The following is a 23,034-nucleotide window of genomic DNA, read 5'->3' on the forward strand; positions in this document are numbered from 1 at the left end:
ACGGATAAGTATGGACCTACTCGGCGAGTTGGTTCTGCTACTCACCGAGTACACCCTGTTTTGGGATATCTATAAAAGACGAATCCTTATCTAATGGGATCACACTCCTGGCGATTTTTGAAGGTTTAGCTGCGACTAAGAGCCCCAGAAGATGCTAAGGAACCCTAAGCTTCAATCTTTGGAAGAATTCAAGCAATTAGGTTAATTCTACCACTTAGACTTAGGAATTGAATATGTTTGCTTTAGTAAACTTTGTTTTTATGTTTGTTTCTACTGCAATTATGAGCTAAATTCGTTTTTTTTCTGTTTGGGGAATACCAAAGAACTCCTATGGTTTGATTATTGATTTTTGCTTAATTGTCTATTGGTGATATATTAAATTAAGTTTGTTAAAGAACCTTATGTACTAATCACTTCTATTTTCTGTTAATTGGAAGGCAATTAGGTTGCATGAACATCTCTTAATTGTTAACCTCATATGTCTATGTGAATACTAAACCATATGCTTAGAAGTAATGATTATGAAACTAAGATTAATAAGAAAATAAGAAGATTAATGTGTAAGCTTGTTTGAGAAACCATCAACAAGAGTTTAATTGAATTGATAACTTAATTGACCATTACAAATCTTATTTAATCCAAATAATTAATCTAGGGAATTAATTAGTTTAAACACTTGATCAACGCTTAAATTAGTTAATTGTCTAAGGGTTAGGAGTAATGAACATGAACCTAACTATTATAATTGGTAACCAATAGCAATTAATCTACCATAAACTTAAATAACAATAGGAGTGAATTGGTTGAACCTAAATGGAAACATCTTTATCAAATTTGGTGAATAGTTGTTGCTTTAGTTAATTAGTTAATTTAGTGTGTCTAAGTTTCTAGTCTTGCAAAACTAGAGAAAACCCCTTTACTTTTATTATTTGTTTTAGTTAAAATTAGTTATTAGTTTAATTTTCCGTTCCCTGAGTTCGATACCTTACTTATCAATCTATACCACTAAAAGACAGGTTCACTGCCTTTGTGTGCTCAATTTATTAATTAAAAGTAGGGATAAAACTAGTTGGTTTTACACACATCAAGTTTTTGGCGCCGTTGCCGGGGAACGGTTCTAAATAATTAAGCTAATTCCTAATTTTTTCGATCCTTTATGTGAGTTTACTTGCATAGAGTTCATTTATTGCAATTTAGTAATTAGTAATTAGGTTTTAGTATCTGTTTTAGTTTAGTATAAAATTTAGAATTTTTTTTCAAATTACCACTGATACTCGCCGAGTGCAATCGCACCTACTCGGCGAGTAGAAGTTTAGTCAGCAGTAGATTTTTTTTTAGTACAATCTTTTTGTTCTTTTTACGCTTTTTATTCTATTGATTTCAGGACTTTCATGACCAGAGGATCAAACACACCACTGGTACCCCCGTTTGAAGATCCCGAATTCGCATTGAAAAGAAACAAAGGAAAGGACGTGGAGAGTTCAAGTACACCAAAGAAATCACCATTGTCCAACTTGAAGACCGTTTTTGGGAAAAAGAAGAGCAGTAAATTAGGAGCTTCTAGCGCTTCTTTGATAATTGAGGAGCCAATTCAAGAAGAAATTGGGTACGAGACCGAGGAAGAAGAGGAGGCAACGTACGAGCAAGAAACCGAGTCAGAGGAAGAGTTAGCGTTCACAATGGCTAACATTGATGAAATCCCCATGGGAGAATGGAAGAAGAGGATGCGCGACGACAATGGCCCGGGACTTGTGCAACCCGCAATTCCCGCAACTGCTACCTTCGAGCTAAAAGGTCATATCCTAGCTTCACTTAAGGAAATACCTTTCTATGGGAAAGATCATGAAGATGCCTACAAACATTTGGATGAAGTCAATGATGTAGCTGATTACTTCAATATTCCAAATGTAACCCGCGAAACTCAACTACTTCGTATGCTTCCGGTAACCTTCAAGGGTGCTGCTAAAGACTGGCTCAAGTCACTTCCCCCCGGATCAGTCACTACTTGGGCCAAGATGAAGGAAGAATTCATTGATCACTTTTGCCCACCGTCCAAGATAGCCAAAATGAAGAAGGCCATTGCAAAATTTGAACAACAAGCTGGAGAGTCGCTATATGAAGCATGGGAGAGATACAAAAGTCTGCTAAGAAACTGCCCACACCATGATCTAAACAGCCAGCAAGAAGTTTCCATCTTCTATGATGGAGTCAATGTCACAACCTGACAGTTGACTCGCAAGGCCCACTTACAAAGAAGCCACCCCCGGTGATTAAAGAATTTATTGAAGAATTCTCTAAACATTCTAGAGAATACCACAACCCTAGGCATGATGTCACGAGGGGAGCCGCTTATGCTGCTACTGAAGACTTATCCGCGGTCATGGCTATGTTAAAAACCATGGATAGGAGAATGGATAAAATGGATCAAACTATCCATGCTATTCGGGTGGGTTGTGAAAACTGCAATGGACCTCACCTCACTAGAGATTGCGATTTGGATGAGAATGACAACAAGAAGGCGCAAGCGTGTTATTCGAGCGGTGACCGATATGATGAGGATTGGCGCAAATAAAAGGAGTGGCTTCCTTACGAAGAGTACAAGAAGGCCAAGGAGGAGAAGTATAGATGTGACATCCCCATTTTCACGGCCAGAAAAGACCGATTTTGTTTATGCTTTATAAAAATCAGAGTACTTCATTTTATAAAAATGTTGCAGAATTTGTTCCCAGAAAAACATGGTAAATACGTTATTAAAACATTTTCGAAGAAACGTATTTATTTCATTTTAAAACGTTGGGACGTCATCGTTAATACAGAAACATAAGCATAAACAGAACTTACAATTATTTACACTAGTGATCTACATCTCTTTAAATCTCTTAGTGTAATGTCACTTCATACCAACACCTGTGATATAAATAAACTGAGTGGGTCAGGTTGGGAAACCTGGTGAGTACATAGGGTTTTCAACCCACAATAATATAATTATTATGTTTAAATAATCAAACAATCAACCCAATTACCCATCCCCATTATCTTCTTTATTCTTAAGGGTCTACCCTAAGAATCAGCTATTTCTCATTCATTCATTCCTATGGATCATCCTAAGGAAACAACATGAAGTCCATTGTTTGCCAATGACACATTGGTCAAGCGCAGCTGCTAATATTGTCACTTAGGCTCAGCTGCCAGAATTAGGACATTTTCTATGAGGCACTTCTGCCGGTATTGACCTTTAAACACTACTGTCATGGTCATAAGGCTCCCTATTAGGCGCAGCTGCCGATACTATCCTTAGAGCGCAGCTGCTAGGATGTTTACCGTAGATCTAAATCATCTACGGGTTGCGGCGCAGCTGCCAATGCTCATCTATAGGGTACTAGGTCCACTGCTGCCAATGTATACCTATAGGACACTAGGTCTGTACTACTAATGTTCCTCTATTTCAGCTTTTATCCATCATCATTCATCTACCCATGTTTTACCCAACATATTTTGTAGATATAAAATACTTTATACAGTTTACATCATTTAAAACATGTATAAAAATCTTTCACCAGCATAGACAACAAGTATTCAGACAATATGCACACATAACACGTAATTTATATTAAAATATTTCATATCTATGTGTAAGATGAAAGAGACCATGCACTCACCTGATTAGGTGGTGATTCCTAACTCAGACAACACTTCGTTATCTCAAAACAATTTTCCTCGACAAAACCTAGTATCAATACCACTAGGGTTTAGTTTTTAACGTTAACCACGACTAATTAATAGTCTAACTATTATTACTATTATATAAACATTAAATAACACTCAATATAACTCATAATAATAGCCCAAATAATTATTTTAAGGTCCTAATAATGTTACTATATTTAAATAAAATCTATATTAAATATAGTATAGGCGTAGCTCACTTACAGCGAGATTTTATTAAAAACCGGGCTTCGCTGGAGCAGCGTTTCCAAGCCAAAAGCTTTTCTTCTCGGAGCCGTCGGGCGCTCCGGGGCTTTCTTCTCGTGCTAGGGAGGTTCCGTAGACTTGGGAGGTATTTAGGGAGGCTAGAGAGAAGTTAGAGAGAGAAAGAGAGGCTTATGGTGTGAAGAAAATATGAGGAGTTCACCCTTGTATTTATAGGAGTTTTATAGTAAAGTAGTCTCTAAGCTTCGTCCGTAACTTTTGCATACGAGCTCCGTTTTTGTCTGTCTTTTTACCGTTGAGTTCCTATTAATGAGATCTTCAACTTTCATTTAGACCTCGTTGGCTAATTCTCTTTCTATCTCGGATTTACAAAACTGTATCGAATTCGCCGCGCTCGAAAAGTAGGGACTAAGCTTCGTCCATAACTTTCGCATACGAGCTCCATTTTTGTCTGTCTTTTTACCGTTGAGTTCCTATTAATGAGATCTTCAACTCTCATTTAGACCTCCTTGGCTAATTCTCATTCTATCTCGGATTTACAAAACTGTATCGAATTCGCCGCGCTCGAAAAGTAGCGACTAAGCTTCATCTATATCTATCTCATACTATCTCCGTTTTCGACATTCTTTATATCCATGCGTAGGTAAAAATAATATCTACAACTTTCATTTTGGCTTCGTCGGCTAATTCTCGACCGATCATAAATTTAACAGTAGGAGGCGTTTAGACTGTTAAATGACCGCGAAGAATTCGTAACTCTTTCATACGAACTCCGTTTTCGTCCATCTTTTTACTGTTGAGTTCCTATTAATGAGATCTTTAACTCTCATTTAGGTCGCGTAAGTCAAAAACCGCTTGAACTAAAATTCGAGTTTCGGGCTGTACACTACTAAGCTGAAACTTTGAAAAATCATAACTTCCTCATACGAAGTCAGATTTGAGCGTTATTTTTACAGATTTTCTCATTTTAACATACTCTATGACTTTGGTTTAGATAACTAAGGCTAAAAAGTCTTCTATCATAAATTCACTTTTTACGCTTCCCGGTGCCGTGCCGGTTTTGCCGTAAAACTTCGACGAGCCATAACTTCTTCGTTATAACTCAGATTTCGGCGTTCCTTATATGTACGGAAACCTTGTGACATATAATATAACTTGGTTAAAATTATTTATTCTAAATAATCTTTTGCCGAAAAGTCGTTTTCGACCCATATTGCCTCTAAATTGACTTGCCCGGATCTACGGGCGTTACAATTATCTCCCCCTTAGGATGATTACGTCCCGGAATCATCAACGAAACAGGATTGTATAATGACTCCATACATTATCTCTTCACCCTAGGTAATAACTGTAACTTCTATGTTGCTTCGAACGAGTATCTAACTCTTGGACTCCTTGACTGCAGGCGGTGCTCGGTCTTGCACCTGCTCGTTAGACTTTCAATCATGACCTTCGTGTCACAACCTCATTCTTTATCAGAGACTCCTTCTTATTCTTAATAAACTTAGGATAAGTTAATTTGATTACTACAATTGACCGATATGTCATATTCTAATGACCTATCATCGTATGTAGCAATGCTTAGACTCAGGTCTCTTAGAGTCAAATTCCGGAATGGAATATGCCTTCCTTCATCGTCTAATGTGATATAATCATCTTTTAACATGTAGCATTTCTAGCTACCAACTTATTTAACAACGATCGTGATACTTCTATTGATCGCTTTGAATTCAATCGTTTGGTTTAAGTCGGACGCTACATCAAACTTGGTTCTCTGAACCACGTAACCTACTCATTGTATTCGGACTCAATGTGATATGACCACTAGGGTCGGGATAACAACAATCTTCTTAGTCATTACCGAAACAATGGTAACGACATACTTGAATAAAACGAAATCAATTACTGGCTTCTTGGTAACCTTGTGACTTTCCCTGATCCAAGTGTGAGTCATGTGCTTCCGGTAATATAGGCCTCTACTACCATTCACACCTACTTATACTCATCCCAAGTATTGTCCCGCAGTTTCCCAAGTCACCATACAAGAAAATCACATAACATTTTAACACATCAGATAACAAAACGAAGGTTTTATTATTTCTTGAAACTATTACATAGGTGTCCTAGTTCACCCTAGATTATGCCTCTAATAGGCTACATTATGTGACACTATCTATATGGCTTCTTCATAACTTAATCTCTATATATCCATCCTTACTCCTGATTCCTTGCATCGTCAGCTGCTTCGTCAAGGATCATTTGAAATGCTCTTGCCTTTGGTTTTGGCAGCACATTTGGCTTTGTAGCCCCTTCTCTCTTTGGGCAATCTTGCTTGAAGTGCCCTTCCTCGTTACATTCATAACACACCCTTTTGTTGAATTTACACTCGTTGGCATAATGCCCATGCTTCCCACACTTGAAACAAGTCACCTCCTCACCGCATTTTCCAGAATGTTTCTTTTTGCACTTCTCGCACCATCTTTCTTCACTCCCTCCTCCTCTAAACTTCCTTTTACTGGACTTGCTTCTCTCATCGGGCTTCGCAGACCCCTCAAACTTTCTCTTTTCGCCAACGTCGGTCTTGTTGGCGGATCTTCCCTTGATCATCTCCTCAACCGACTTAGCAGCCCAGATAGCTGCCTCCAAAGTTGGTGCCTGACGCACTGGCACCGCGTACTCCCATGGAAGTCCTTTTGCATACTTGTCGACTTTCGTCAGCTCATCCGGAACAAGACGTAATTCGAACTCCATCTTCTCTGTGAAGTTGTTGGTGTATTCATCAACAGACATGCTTCCTTTCTTCAAGGTAAGGAATTGGTTTTCTAGCTCGAGCAGATTTTGGGCTGAGCAGTACCTACGTTTGAATTGCACCAGAAATTCTGCCCATGTTAGTTGCAGGGGCTCATTGGGGCTCAGAGTCTTCCCCAAGGTATTCCACCAACGTACAACACCTCCTCGAAACTGACGCACTGCAAATGTGGTCTGCTATTTTCCCTTGCAACCGCACGTCATGAAAGCTAATTCCATCTCCGAGATCCAATCCATGACCCCGATCGGATCCTCCTTTCCAGTGAAAGTCGATGGCTTGCAAGTCAGAAAATCCTTGTACTTGCATCCATTCCTCTCGACTTCGTCATCGTGGTTGTTTTGTCGAACTATTGGTGGGTTGACTTGACCAATAGTTCCACTATAGTCTCCTTCCTTAGTCTGCCCTTCGTTCAACTCGGGCTGTTCGATCTGAATAGTGGCTTCCTCTCGATTTTGCTGGAGCAAGCGTCTAGTTTCCTCCATTTGACGATCCAACATCGCTTGGATCATCGCTTGCACTCTGGCCATTGTGACTAGCTCAGCGGCGGCTTCCATCACCGGTATTTGCTCAATCACTGGGGGTTGGTTTCTGTTCCCATTTGCATTCACGTTTCCGCTACGGGTTATTGCCATCTTGATCTATACACCGAATAAGGTGAATCTAGACCTTTACTTAAGATTGACGTTTAAATCATCCTTATCACTCTGAAACGTTTATATGCTAGTTCTAATATCGTAGTTAAACGCTTAGAATCCTAAACACATAAGGTTTCTAGATCCGGTCGGCAACAGACCATAGATCCGAACAAATAACAGCATATCAGGCACAACTATTTAGCACATAAAAGCATTTTAGGCACAATTCCTAAAATAATCTAGTGCTCACACCTCACAATCATTGGTTAGCATTCTAAGTTTAAGTCTAGAAATAAATCCATATTCCTAGTTCACTTAAACTAATGCTCTGATACCAACTGTGACATCCCCATTTTCACGGCCAGAAAAGACCGATTTTGTTTATGCTTTATAAAAATCAGAGTACTTCATTTTATAAAAATGTTGCGGAATTTGTTCCCAGAAAAACATGGTAAATACGTTATTAAAACATTTTCGAAGAAACGTATTTATTTCATTTTAAAACGTTGGGACGTCATCGTTAATACAGAAACATAAGCATAAACAGAACTTACAATTATTTACACTAGTGATCTACATCTCTTTAAATCTCTTAGTGTAATGTCACTTCATATCAACACCTGTGATATAAATAAACTGAGTGGGTCAGGTTGGGAAACCTGGTGAGTACATAGGGTTTTCAACCCACAATAATATAATTATTATGTTTAAATAATCAAACAATCAACCCAATTACCCATCCCAATTATCTTCTTTATTCTTAAGGGTCTACCCTAAGAATCAGCTATTTCTCATTCATTCATTCCTATGGATCATCCTAAGGAAACAACATGAAGTCCATTCTTTGCCAATGACACATTGGTCAAGCGCAGCTGCTAATATTGTCACTTAGGCTCAGCTGCTAGAATTAGGACATTTTCTATGAGGCGCTTCTGCCGGTATTGACCTTTAAACACTACTGTCATGGTCATAAGGCTCCCTATTAGGCGCAGCTGCCGATACTATCCTTAGAGCGCAGCTGCTAGGATGTTTACCGTAGATCTAAATCATCTACGGGTTGCGGCGCAGCTGCCAATGCTCATCTATAGGGTACTAGGTCCACTGCTGCCAATGTATACCTATAGGACACTAGGTCTGTACTACTAATGTTCCTCTATTTCAGCTTTTATCCATCATCATTCATCTACCCATGTTTTACCCAACATATTTTGTAGATATAAAATACTTTATACAGTTTACATCATTTAAAACATGTATAAAAATCTTTCACCAGCATAGACAACAAGTATTCAGACAATATGCACACATAACACGTAATTTATATTAAAATACTTCATATCTATGTGTAAGATGAAAGAGACCATGCACTCACCTGATTACGTGGTGATTCCGAACTCAGACAACACTTCGTTATCTCAAAACAATTTTCCTCGACAAAACCTAGTATCAATACCACTAGGGTTTAGTTTTTAACGTTAACCACGACTAATTAATAGTCTAACTATTATTACTATTATATAAGCATTAAATAACACTCAATATAACTCATAATAATAGCCCAAATAATTATTTTAAGGTCCTAATAATGTTACTATATTTAAATAAAATCTATATTAAATATAGTATAGACGTAGCTCACTTACAGCGAGATTTTATTAAAAACCGGGCTTCGCTGGAGCAGCGTTTCCAAGCCAAAAGCTTTTCTTCTCGGAGCCGTCGGGCGCTCCGGGGCTTTCGTCTCGTGCTAGGGAGGTTCCGTAGACTTGGGAGGGGTTTAGGGAGGCTAGAGAGAAGTTAGAGAGAGAAAGAGAGGCTTATGGTGTGAAGAAAATATGAGGAGTTCACCCTTGTATTTATAGGAGTTTTATAGTAAAGTAGTCTCTAAGCTTCGTCCGTAACTTTTGCATACGAGCTCCGTTTTTGTCTGTCTTTTTACCGTTGAGTTCCTATTAATGAGATCTTCAACTTTCATTTAGACCTCGTTGGCTAATTCTCTTTCTATCTCGGATTTACAAAACTGTATCGAATTCGCCGCGCTCGAAAAGTAGGGACTAAGCTTCGTCCATAACTTTCGCATACGAGCTCCATTTTTGTCTGTCTTTTTACCGTTGAGTTCCTATTAATGAGATCTTCAACTCTCATTTAGACCTCCTTGGCTAATTCTCATTCTATCTCGGATTTACAAAACTGTATCGAATTCGCCGCGCTCGAAAAGTAGCGACTAAGCTTCATCTATATCTATCTCATACTATCTCCGTTTTCAATGTTCTTTATATCCATGCGTAGGTAAAAATAATATCTACAACTTTCATTTTGGCTTCGTCGGCTAATTCTCGACCGATCATAAATTTAACAGTAGGAGGCGTTTAGACTGTTAAATGACCGCGAAGAATTCGTAACTCTTTCATACGAACTCCGTTTTCGTCCATCTTTTTACTGTTGAGTTCCTATTAATGAGATATTTAACTCTCATTTAGGTCGCGTAAGTCAAAAACCGCTCGAACTAAAATTCGAGTTTCGGGCTGTACACTACTAAGCTGAAACTTTGAAAAATCATAACTTCCTCATACGAAGTCAGATTTGGGCGTTCTTTTTACAGATTTTCTCATTTTAACATACTCTACGACTTTGGTTTAGATAACTAAGGCTAAAAAGTCTTCTATCATAAATTCACTTTTTACGCTTCCCGGTGCCGTGCCGGTTTTGCCGTAAAACTTCGACGGGCCATAACTTCTTCGTTATAACTCAGATTTCGGCGTTCTTTATATGTACGGAAACCTTGTGACATATAATATAACTTGGTTAAAATTATTTATTCTAAATAATCTTTTGCCGAAAAGTCGTTTTCGACCCATATTGCCTCTAAATTGACTTGCCCGGATCTACGGGCGTTACAATAGACAAAAAGGGATAGGATTTTATTAAAAGGAGGAGCTGGTGCAAGAAAGGAAGCCAAGCTTGGAAGATATGCTTACTAAATTTGTGGCTGCTTCCGAAAAAGGCATAGTGACCATGATGCTGCTATCCAAGAAACAAGAACCATGCTCAGGAACCAGCAAGCATCCATCCACAATATAGAAACGCAGATTGGGCAACTTGCTCAACAACTTAACCAAAGGTCACCGGGTGAACTTCCTAGCAAAACCGAAAACAACCCACGAGGCGCACAAATAAACATTGTCACATCGAGAAGTGGGAAGATCATCACTTCTCTGGCCCCCATTCGAACTGAAGCAACCAGGGACTCACAGAAGGAAGGAACGGAAGAACAAGCAGAAAACCAAGAATCACAATCTGAGAGTTCTACTCGTCGAGTAGGGCCGACGGACTCGACGAGTACCCCATTAAAAACGAATGAACAACCTCCCGTAAAGCCTCACCAGGCTCCAATGCCATACCCAGCCCGAGCCAAGAAAGAGAAGCAGGAAGAGGAATATCAGAAGTTTCTAGACCACATTAAAACTCTTCAAATCAACATTCCTTTCATTGAAGCCGTCATGCAAATGCCCAAGTATGCAAAGTTCCTTAAGGAACTCCTCACCAATAGAAGAAAGATGGAGGCAGTGCAGAAGGTAGTGCTTAATGAGAACTGCTCCGCCGCAATGCTAAACAAGCTACCAAAGAAGAAGGGTGATCCGGGGAGCTTAACTTTACCTTGCCAATTTGGCAACTTGGCTGCAATTCATGCCTTAGCTGATTCTGGAGCAAGTGTGAACCTGATGCCATACTCATTCTTTAAGAAGCTAGACCTCCCGGAGCCAAGGCCAATTCGCATGGCAATTCATTTGGCAAACAAGACAGTCACCTTCCCAAGAGGCATATGTGAAGATTTGCTAAGGAAAGTAGACAAATTTGTTTTCCGGCTGATTTCATCATTATAGACATGGAGGCGGATCTGCAAGTGCCAATTATACTTGGAAGGCCTTTCCTCAACACAGCTAGCGCTATCGTAGACATGAGAGATTCTAAGCTCACCTTGCGAGTTGGGGACGATTCAGTAACATTTGGGGTAGGCCAAGCTATGAAGTACTCTAGGAGTAGTGACGACACGGCGTTCTCAATCGACATGCTCGACGAACTATTGGAGGAAGACATACCTGAAGATTCCAGCAATTTTGCAGCTTTAGATGCAGCATTTGATCCAGAAAAGGATTTATTAGAGATTGAAAGACTGTTGAAAGAAGCGGAGTATGAAGAAATAATGAAGCAATCTGACAGCCCAACTCGCCGAGTAGAGCCGATCTACTCGCCGAGTACATCTGAAGAAAAGATAGAAGTCGTGAATGCAGTTGCAAACTCGCCGAGTACCACACCTGCACTCGGCGAGTCCATCACTAAGAACAACCAAACAGAGCTTAAAATGTTACCCGATCATCTGGAGTATGCCTTTCTGGAAGAAGGAAATCAGAAGCCAGTAATCATAGCCTCGGATCTATCCACGACGAAAAAGGAGGAACTTGTACACGTGTTGAAGAAACGGAAACGAGCCATCGCATGGAGCATCTCCGACATTAAGGGAATAAGCCCATCCTATTGCTCTCACAAAATCAATCTAGAAGAAGGAGCAAGGCCGGTGGTGCAACACCAAAGAAGATTAAACCCGAACATGCAAGAAGTCGTCAAGAAGGAGGTGGTCAAACTCTTAGATGCATGAATCATCTACTCCATTTCCGATAGTCCATGGGTGAGTCCGGTCCAAGTGGTGCCCAAGAAAGGAGGAATGACGGTCATCACCAACAAAAAGAACGAGTTAATTCCGACGCGAACGGTAACCGGTTGGCGAGTGTGCATCGATTATCGAAAGCTAAACGATGCCACTCGTAAAGACCATTTCCCCCTTCCTTTCATAGATCAAATGTTAGAGAGACTATCGGGCCATAGCTATTACTGCTTTCTAGATGGGTTTTCAGGGTATTTTCAAATACCCATAGACCCAATGGACCAAGAAAAGACCACATTCACATGCCCAAGTGGGACTTTCGCCTATAGACGCATGCCTTTTGGACTATGCAATGCACCTGCGACATTTCAAAGGTGTATGACCGCCATATTCCATGATATGGTGGAAAAATTCATGGAGGTCTTTATGGATGACTTTTCTGTATTCGGATCTTCTTTCCATGACTGTCTCACAAATCTTGACTCAATGCTTGCTAGGTGTGAGAAAACCAACTTGGTCCTAAATTGGGAAAAATGTCACTTCATGGTCAAGGAGGGTATAGTTTTGGGACACAAAGTCTCTAAAAAGGGAATTGAGGTGGATCGAGCAAAGATAGACACCATTGCCAAATTACCCCCACCAACTAATGTGAAGGGCATTAGGAGTTTTTTTGAGACACGCAGGTTTTTACCGGCGTTTTATAAAGGATTTTTCCAAAATCACGAAACCTCTAACACAATTATTACTTAAAGATGCACCCTTTAATTTTACTAAAGAGTGTTTAGAGGCATTTGAATTTCTAAAGGAAAAATTAACTAATGCCCCGATCATTATTGCACCAAATTGGAACTTACCCTTTGAGATCATGTGTGATGCTAGTGACTATGCATTAGGAGCTAGGGCTGTGCATGGGTCGGTTTGGGTCGGTTTTGGACCCCAACCCAACCCAACCCGTAAATGATCGGTTTCTGGTTTTCAGAACCCAATAGGGTCGGTTTATGGTCGGTTCGGTTTCTCGGTTTCTAATATCGGTTTGGGCGGTTTCTCGGTTTCTTGGGTTCAACCCATACACTCACGGTTTCTGGGTTTAAACCCATGGGTTTTGGGTTTGAACCCATTTTCCAGAAATGTAACAATTAGTTAAATAATTAAAAAAACACCTAAGCTTCTAATATATATATATATATATATATATATATATATATATATATATATATATATATATATATATATATATATATATATATATATATATATAACATAAAATAATACTTAAAAGCATCGGGTTTGTGGGTTCGCTGGGTTGGTTTCTCGGTTTTAAAGAGGGGTCGGTTTCTCGGGTTATTGGGTCGGTTTCTGGGGGCAAAACCGAAACCGAACCCGGAAAGTCGGTTTTTACAAATTTAAAACCCACACCGTCGGTTTTGATTCGATTTCGGTTTTTTCGGTTTCAGTTTCGTCGGTTTTTGTCGGTTTCTCGGTTTCTTGGTTCGGGTTTGCTCACCCCTATTAGTAGCGGTCCTTGGTCAAAGGGTTGATAAGCACTTTCAACCCATCTATTATGCTAGCAAGACCTTAAACCCCGCCCAAGAGAATTACACTACTACTGAAAAAGAATTGTTAGCTGTGGTTTATGCTTTTGACAAATTTCGCCCTTACTTGGTTTTATCTAAAACCACTGTTTTTACTGACCATTCGGCTATCAAGTATTTGTTTTCCAAACAGGATGCTAAGCCAAGATTGATACGATGGGTGCTGCTTCTTCAAGAATTCGATATAGAAATACGAGACAAGAAAGGAATGGAGAATGTAGCGGCTGATCATTTATCTAGGCTCGAGAACCCGCAATTGCAAGAAGATAAGGATTGAGACGACTTTCCGGATGAATACATTATGGTGTTCGTGGGAGAGGAGCCATGGTTCGCAGACATAGCTAACTATTTAGCTACAAATTACATCCCGAAGGATTATAGTAGTCAACAAAAGAAGAAAATCTTTGCGGAGATCAAATATTACTTTTGGGACGATCCATACCTCTTCCGAAGTTGTGCGGATGGAATCATACGAAGATGTGTGTTCGGGAGGGAAAGCCGAAGAATATTAGAACATTGCCATAGCGGGCCCACAGGAGGACATCATGGAGTACACTATACTGCAAAGAAGATCTTTGACATTGGGTTCTATTGGCCTACAATCTTTAAAGATGCAGCCCAATATGTCAAAGAATGTGATGCTTGTCAAAGGGTGGGAAACATTTCATCTCGAAATGAAATGCCACAACATAGCATCCAAGTGTGCGAGGTGTTCGACGTATGGGGCATTGACTTCATGGGACCTTTTCCCACATCCAAAGGAAACAAGTACATACTAGTGGCGGTCGATTATCTCTCAAAATGGGCGGAGGCGCAGGCTTTACCAACAAATGACGGACGGGTAGTGGTACGATTCTTGAAGAAACTATTCTCACAGTTTGGTGTTCCGAAGGCCCTAATCAGTGACCGAGGCACACATTTTGCCAATGATCAATTGGAAAAGGTGCTCAAGAAATATGGGGTTACCCATAAGTTCTCCACGTCATACCATCCACAAACTAGTGGACACACTGAAGTGACCAATCGAGCCTTGAAGCGTATTTTAGAGAAATCGGTGGGAAGCAACCGCAAGGAATGGTCGGATAAATTGGATGACGTGCTATGGGCATTTCGTACAGCTTTCAAAACACCTATTGGTACTACACCATATAGGTTAGTTTATGGAAAGCAATGCCATTTACCGGTCGAGATCGAGCATAAGGCATATTGGGCTTTAAAGAGGTGCAACTTCGATATAGAAGAATTGAAGACCAACCGGTTGATGCAAATGAATGCCCTTGAAGAACTCAGAAATGATGCCTATTCTAGTTCTTGGCTCTATAAAGAAAAGACCAAGAGATGGCATGATATGCTATGTATGTTTTTGATTATTGCATATGTATATGTTTACTTCATATATGTTATATGTATGTTGGGCGAGACCCGATCTATTACCGAGTGGGCCCGATGACCGGACGGGACCCATTATGTGTTTATTTATGTGTATGTTATGTGGTATTTTGGGAAGTCACTAAGTTTTTTGCTTACGGTTTTCAGTTTATGTTTCAGATACTTCTGGTTCCAGTGGAAAGAACTCGAGTTGACTGCATTGCACCTACCACATGGTTTCCGCTTTTGAGATATTATTTTGATTGTTATGATGTTGAGATATTTATTTTCATTTGACTTGTATGGATAATGTTTTTGGAATAGTGTTTTATTTAAATTAAAAACAAAATTTTTGGATCATATTTTTGAAACGTTACATTTTTATTGTTCATTTGTTTTACTATTTTTAAATTTAAATTTACTAAATTCAAATCATTATTACTTTCACTTCATATTATAAAATAATACAATAAACATCTAACTTCTTATATTTATATTTTTTCCCCTCATGTAAATTTTACGTAACATTTTTTATCCTTTATAATTTTAAATTTAAATTATTAGCATTTTATAAGTTACGACTTAGGTCTCTTATTATACTTTAAAGTTTTTTTAAAATACATTTTCAAGTTTTATTTTTGTCTACCTTTCATACGTATCACTTTTGATCGAAACTTTTTTTTATGTTCACTTGATATTATATAATCGTGGCCGTGATATATGTGGACTATTGACATTTATAAATCATATTCTATATACGATATGCAAATGAGTTACCCCGCATATTGAAGTTACGTTTTTGTCCTTACATGATTTTTTATACGTTTTGTATTTATTGATTTCCTTAAGATATACATTCAAACTTTGTTTTTATTAATTTCATTAATATATAATTGTTTGGATTATAACTTTATTTTCATACTTTGTGGACCACTTGATATGGTCTAATAGTCACCCTACTATATGTGGATTGGTGATATTTATAAATCACATTTTATATACAAATTACTTACTTACCTCATGGATCAAAGTTGCGTTTCGGTCCATTACACAATTTCTTTTTATAGTTATATTTTTAGTAATTGTAAATAAGTTCTCCATCGCAACGTATGTGATGACTTACATACTAGTTTTATTAGAATTATAAATTAATACATTAGAATTGTATAAATTAATACATATTGTGCATTGGATTTTTTAGAGATTAATGAACTTAGATTTATATATACATAGTAATATGCTTTAAACGTATAAATATTTTTTTTCGACGCATACATTTTAATATAATAAAAACATATTTTAAATCATACAATACATTTGGTTCACTTGACTTAGTATATCATCTTAAATTTATATACCATTTTATTTGACCCATATTTATGTTTTATCTTGTCAAATCAATATTAATGATTCAACCTTACTAATATGTTGGAAAAAAAATTAAGAAATAGTCAAAATATGTTATTTACATTATCAATATATACAAATACATACTACTCTAGCTAACTAAGTATCCTAATGCATGTTGTTTAAATTCAATCCTCTAATATTGTATGATCATTCATTTTCGATCCCTTGTATTTTGTAAAATGATACTTTTCATCCTTCTACTTTTTAAAACATTATCCCTATCACCTCTCAACCTTCAACTTTGTAAAATATCATTTTTATCCATTCGTTTTCTAGATATTTGTGATTATTCTCCGTCTCTATAGTATATATATATACAATATGATTTTTTCTCATCTACTTTGTAAAATTTATTTTATACCCTTTTATTTTTTTAAAATGTTAGTACAAATATATCCCCCCCCCCCCTCTTTCAACATTCAATTTTATAAAATATCATTTTTACCCATTCATTTTCTAGATATTTGTGTTTATCTTCCGTTCTTACCTCCTTATCATATATATACAATATGATTTTTTCTCATCTACTTTGTAAAACTTTTTTTTCCACCCCTCTATTTTTTTTAAATGTTAATCCAAATATATGTCAATGCGTAAAGTGTAACTTTAATCCATCAACTTTGTATAACCCATCATTTGCATCCTCTTTATTTTGAAAAATGGATTTTTTTTTTATCCTTTTGTTTTTTTAAAATGTCACTTTCATCCATTCCATCTTCAACTTTGTAAAATATCACTTTTACCCTTTATTTTCTAGATTTTCACTTTCACCCTCTCTACCTTTAACTTTGTTAAATATCACTTTTTATGCTTTCGTTTGTTAGACTTTTGCGTTTATCCCCATCCTCATAGTAATACATAATATGATTTTTAATCATCGACTTTGTTAAATGTATTTTTCATCTCTATTTTTTTAAATGTTATTTTGATTTCCTCAACTTTAAATTTTGTAAAATGTCATTGGTTTAATTAACTGTCACTCTTAATACGTAATAAAAAAACATAAAAACCCAGCGCAAAGCACGGGCTCAATTATTAATAAGAAATACATTGAAGAAAACAAAATTCGATTTAATCGTAAAATTGAGAAATAATCATTTATATAAGAAATAAATTATATAAAATAAAGATTCATCTATATAGGAAATAAATTACATAAAACAAAAATCGACATGATCTTAGTAATACTTAACGAAAAGTTGGAACTAAAATTGAGAAATAATCATTTACATAATAAATATATGACATAAAACAAAACATTTTATATAATATCTAGTTAGACGTTTAATAGACAATTTTTATTTAAAGCTTCAAATCTACCACACAAACATTTATAGCTTTTTAAATAATATATATATATATATATATATATATATATATATATATATATATATATATATATATATATATATATAAATTGTGTTATAAATATCATCAAATATTATAAGTTACAAAAACTTTTAAATGATTGTTAATAGTAGATGAATATGAAAAAAAAAAAGTTAGATTTCAAATACAAGGAAAAAATATCTATTTTATAAGATGTATAGTCATATAAATCCATAGATAAGTTAGGATTATCTTTGTTTTTTCATTCAACACACGTACATTTAACAATTTTACCTAACAATATATTTTCATTTAGAGCCTTTAAATGATTAGGACATCTGAATCATTCAGATTTTACTGAACACCTCTCAAATTTCATATGATATCAAATTAAATTGAATTTTTACCATTTCACAAGTATTCAACTATTAATATTTATCTTGAAGGCATCATATAATAATTAATCCTATGTGGTTTAAGTATACTATTATCATACCTACTTCCATATTCAAATGATAACAAGGTAGATAGTCAATCAAAGGGAAAATAACTTAAGAGACTATCGAAGTTTCAAATTCATTTAAAAAAAACCATTCAAATATTACATGTTTAAAAAACACTATCAAACTAAAACATATGTTAAAAAAACACAAACGAAGTATATGTTCTATTCAAAAAAACATCATCTCTATAGTTTGGGTTAATTTACATATTTAGTCTCTAACTTTTTTTCTAAACTCGGACGATCTCTTTAATTTAAATTTGCTTCGACTTTGGATCCAAATCGAATTAAAGACTAATATACCCTTATTACTTTCATTTAACATTATTTTTATTATTTATTAGTTATTTATACAATTTATGTTATTATTTATTATATATATATATATATATATATATATATATATATATATCAATTGTACAAATAATTAACAATTAATAAAAATAAACGTTAAATAAAATTGATAAGAAAATATTAGTCTTTTAACTCGATCATGGTTCGAAGGCAAAATAAATATAAACGTTAAAGACCGTCCGAGTTAAGAAAAAAATGTTAGGGGCTAAACATATAAGTTACCCCAAACCATAAAGATGATGTTTTTTGAACATAATATGTATTTTGTTGGTGTTCTTTGAACATATGTATTAGTTTGATGGTGTTTTTTGAACATGTAATACTTGAATGATGTTTTTTGAACAAATTTGAAACTTCGATGGTCTCCTATATAATTATCTCTCAATCAAATCATACATACTTATAAAGTTAACATTTTTTCCTTGAATCTCATGCATTTGAAACCCCCACATACCTTTTCCTTTCACTACATTCATTTGAAACTTTCATAACTTTTCAATTTCTTTCTAATAATAATTATAATTTGGTTAATTAGGTTAAATAATTATAAAACCTAAAGTGTAATCATATATAAACTAAATTTCAATATTAAAATAATATCTTTACTTCTACTAATAAAATTATATATTTTTTTTAACTTATAACATATTATACTTAATTTATTAGTTTTAATATATTGTTGGATGTAAACAATTATCATTTTAAAGATAGAGTTTTGGAATAATTTGTATAAAATACTTAAATTAATAATTTAAATATAACATTACAGAGTCAACTTAAATATAAATTTTAGTTTAACTTATACAACCCAAAGAATATGTTGTAAATAGCTAGAAGTGGTAAATTGTAGTGTCTTTCTAATAATGATTATAAGTTGGTTAATAAGGTTAAATAAATATCAAACCTAAAGTGTAATCATAATAAACTAATTTTCAATTTTAAAATAATATCTTTACGTCTACTTATAAAGTTGCGGGTAGAAGTCATTCAAACGATTAAGATTATGAAGTTGTAATACATGTTTATATTATCATATAATTCAAAATAATAAATATATTATACCAATTTAGTATAAAAATTGTTATATCAAATTTAACAACAACGTTATTGTTATATTTAAAAAATATATATTTGTTAAAACTTCAACTATATAGGTGTTTCTACGTATTACAATGTCAAATTAAATATAAATTTCACTTCCACTTAAAAAAGAAAAAAATATTTTGTAAATAGATAAAAGTGATAAATTATAGTGATAAATGCAAAAACTAAATTATAATCTCAATTTAACTAAAATATTTCCTAAATGTTTTTTATAATCGTTAAAAGTTTCCAAAAAAGCAGTTTAAAGAAACTTACAATAACAATAGTTAAAAATAACTGTATAAAAATGATTATATTGTTACCTTTAAAATCAAAAAACAATGTTTGATGTTTTAAATAATTATAACGATAGAAATTAAAACATTAAGCAAATAAATTTTAAAAAAATAAATAACAATAACAACAACTATAAATAACATTATATTGTATATTATATTTAATTTTATCCATGTGTAACTCGCAGGTAGAAGTTATTCAAACGATTAAGATTAAGAAGTTATAATAGATGTATATATTATCATATAATTCAATATAATCAATATATTATATCAATTTAGTATAAAAATTATTATATAAAATTTAACAACAACGTTACTGTTATATTTAAAAAAAAAACATATATTTATAAAAACTTCAACTATATAAGTGTTTTTACGCAACACGCAGACATTCACCTAGTTATCTATAGATTTGTAACATTTTCCCTGCTCACTTCAATACTTCATACTAATGTCTATCTTGCATTATCATATATCCCTTGTATCAAGATTAGAAAATTTCCCTTTTGTTTTTCCTTGATCATAATCAAAATGAGGAAACCAAAAAGCAAGAGCAAAGACATGTGAGATATTTGATATGTACACATATGTATTTTGACTAGTTTAATCTTAAGCACAATCCGGTGGTAGCCAAGGTAAGTGATAAGAAAAGCAAAGTGGGGACTCAAATATGAGGCTTAAATCTCCCCACAATCCTCCACAGGATAAGACCACAATCTCGAATCCACTATCCCCATTGGCTCTCACTTCCTATATGCCCATTTTCGCCCATCACTCCAATTCCGTGACTCCAAAAAGCTCCAATCTTTAACATCACCACCTCCAATGGCAGCCACACTATCAACCACCATGGCCATGCTTAACGCCAAGTGCATGACATCCGCCAAACCCTCTAAACCAACCCCCAACAAACCCATCTCTCTCATCTCCGTCCAAAACCTTCCCAAATCCCTAACCTCCTCAAAACCCGCCACCATCTCCCTCACCGGAACCGCCATCGCCGGAGCAATCTTCTCCACCTTGAACTCATGCGACCCTGCTTTTGCCGTACAACAGATCGCCGACATTGCAGAAGGAGACAACCGTGGAATCGCTCTTCTCTTACCTCTCGTTCCAGCCATCGCATGGGTGCTGTACAACATCTTTCAACCTGCGGTTAACCAGATCAACAAGATGAGGACCAAAGGAGTGGTGGTTGGGCTTGGAATCGGTGGTGGTTTAGCCGCATCTTCTGGGCTGTTGGCTACGCCGGAGGCCGCCGCCGCCGCTGAAGCCGCTGCTAACGACAATAGAGGGCAACTTCTTTTGATTGTTGTCGCACCTGCTATTCTTTGGGTGCTCTACAACATTTTACAGCCTGCTCTTAACCAGATCAACAAAATGAGAAATTGATCAATCATATATATATAAATTGGGTACATTGAACTAGTAATCTTGTAATCGCATTTCTTGTTAATCAACTTCTCTTCGAAAACATATATTTATATATCTTCTTTTTTGCCATTTCTTATACTCAACCGGATTAGATTTATTATGATTCAAATAAGTTACTATTACAAGATCTTCGTTCCAAGAAGATACAACATACATGATACATGCCATTTAGGCTACAAGTGATGTTTTTTTAATCACTATTCTTTTTTCCGGGAATCTTTGAGTTGCCCCCTCTTTCTGATTTGGAGGCAGAACCCTAGGCGCCAAGAATCCACGGCAAACTCCGGCAACGAGTTTAGCAAAGCCCAGATGACGGAGTGAGGCCAGTAAGCTGTGCAGCGTGGGTCATGCCCCAACCACCGTAGCCCCGCCTTGGCATATCCGGTCGGTGATGGTACAAAAAACGAAGATCTTTTGATAGACGCCATCTTCGTTGCTACGTATAATGGAACCTGCAACCAGTTTTCTGAATCAAACTCTGATACATTTGATAGTTCCAAGTAAAAAAGTTACCTGACACTGGACGTCGATCCCACTGTTCTTGTATTCAACATACAAACACCTTGAAAATTGATCGATATACCTAAACAAACAACAAACGAAACACACGAGACCTTTTCAAAATGTAATCAAATTTGATTACAGAAAGAATGAAGATGAAAAACTTACGCTTTTGTTGCAGCGTAAACAGCATAAAGAGGATCTGATGGGATGACGATAGCAGCACCAGAGCCAATATTCACGATTGCGCCTCTCTTTCTCTTCAACATCGCCGGTAATACTGCTTGTGTCACTTTAGTAGTCGCTTCAACATTAACCTTAATCAAATTATTCAACAATTCATCATCGACTTCATGGAAAAACCTAGCGTAAGGATATGAAATCCCAGCATTGTTTATCAAAACCCCAACATCTAACCCCTCGATTGCCTCAGTAATCTTCTTGATACCTTCCGATAAATCACCGGTAAGATCAAAAATGACATTCTTGATCTGGGTTTTTGAGAATTTGGATTGAATCTCAGAGGAAACGTCCTCTAGTTTCTTAGGGTTTCGACCCACCAAGATCAAGTTAAGACCTTTTTTAGCTAATTCAAAGGCAAAAGCTTTGCCAATGCCATCTGTGGAGCCAGTAACAAGTGCCCATGATCCATATTTCTTGATGTTCTTTGGAGGTCTTAAGAAATTAACGTAAACCCATGTGAGAATTGAAACTGAAATCTTTAATATAGATAAAGAACCCAAGAGAAAAAGAACAATTACCCATAAAGGTTGGGTTTTTAGGGTTTCCAAGAAACCGATCTCCATTGTTGTGTATGTGATTTGGAGTTGGATCTGAGATATGGGTTTTGTAGATGAGCGACTATAATAAATAAGGTGAGTAATGAGGTGATGGTTGGCAATATTGGTTTGAAATTTAAATGCTTTTGAGTCTTGACCATTATTAAGGACTGAGTTTTCAAGAAAACACGCAACTGCATATTTTGATGAAGCTCGAGATGGCAAGTATTCAAACAAGTTTGTTGAAGCTGATGAACGAAAAAAGTAAAACTATATTCTAAATTTTTTGTTCCAATGGGGATGTGGGGATTAATAATAATCTAAATGACTATATATGATAATTAGTTGT

The 23,034-nt window shown here is 35.9% G+C and overlaps 2 protein-coding genes and 1 non-coding gene across 3 annotated transcripts; 1 reads left to right on the top strand and 2 right to left on the bottom strand.

The window, feature by feature from the left end:
• Window positions 1-2,063: 2,063 nt before the first annotated feature.
• On the bottom strand, window positions 2,064-2,170 carry LOC145037938 (small nucleolar RNA R71). The gene has a single exon (XR_013679048.1). It is a non-coding gene; the product is annotated as a small nucleolar RNA R71 (small nucleolar RNA).
• An 18,456-nt stretch (window positions 2,171-20,626) lies between these two features.
• On the top strand, window positions 20,627-21,474 carry PSBY (photosystem II BY). The gene is made up of 2 exons (XM_078983464.1): window positions 20,627-20,748; window positions 20,781-21,474. Exons 1-2 carry the CDS (start codon window positions 20,642-20,644, stop codon window positions 21,361-21,363), a joined length of 690 nt encoding a protein of 229 aa, XP_078839590.1. The 5' UTR covers window positions 20,627-20,641; the 3' UTR covers window positions 21,364-21,474.
• On the bottom strand, window positions 21,475-22,785 carry KCR1 (beta-ketoacyl reductase 1). Its single transcript, XM_078983462.1, has 3 exons — window positions 22,075-22,785; window positions 21,919-21,988; window positions 21,475-21,857 (listed from the first exon to the last, which is right to left on the bottom strand). The coding sequence occupies exons 1-3, from the start codon at window positions 22,710-22,712 to the stop codon at window positions 21,603-21,605; spliced, it is 963 nt and encodes a 320-aa protein (XP_078839588.1). The 5' UTR covers window positions 22,713-22,785; the 3' UTR covers window positions 21,475-21,602.
• Between the last annotated feature and the right edge of the window lie 249 nt (window positions 22,786-23,034).

The sequence above is a fragment of the Lactuca saligna genome, chromosome 3 (genome assembly GCF_052625555.1).
Source record: "Lactuca saligna cultivar CGN05327 chromosome 3, ASM5262555v1, whole genome shotgun sequence".
NCBI classification, from domain to species: Eukaryota; Viridiplantae; Streptophyta; class Magnoliopsida; order Asterales; family Asteraceae; genus Lactuca; species Lactuca saligna.

What these genes read in the sequence shown, in the direction of transcription:
- KCR1 (XM_078983462.1), bottom strand. Translation starts at nt 22,712, where the DNA reads ATGGAGATCGGTTTCTTGGAAACCCTAAAAACCCAACCTTTATGGGTA. An exon ending in GTTTACGCTGCAACAAAAGC is followed by an intron (nt 21,989 to 22,074) that starts GTAAGTTTTTCA and finishes TTGTTTGTTTAG; the next exon opens with GTATATCGATCAATTTTCAA. An exon ending in GGATCGACGTCCAGTGTCAG is followed by an intron (nt 21,858 to 21,918) that starts GTAACTTTTTTA and finishes AACTGGTTGCAG; the next exon opens with GTTCCATTATACGTAGCAAC.
- PSBY (XM_078983464.1), top strand. Translation starts at nt 20,642, where the DNA reads ATGAGGCTTAAATCTCCCCACAATCCTCCACAGGATAAGACCACAATC. An exon ending in CCCATTTTCGCCCATCACTC is followed by an intron (nt 20,749 to 20,780) that starts CAATTCCGTGAC and finishes GCTCCAATCTTT; the next exon opens with AACATCACCACCTCCAATGG.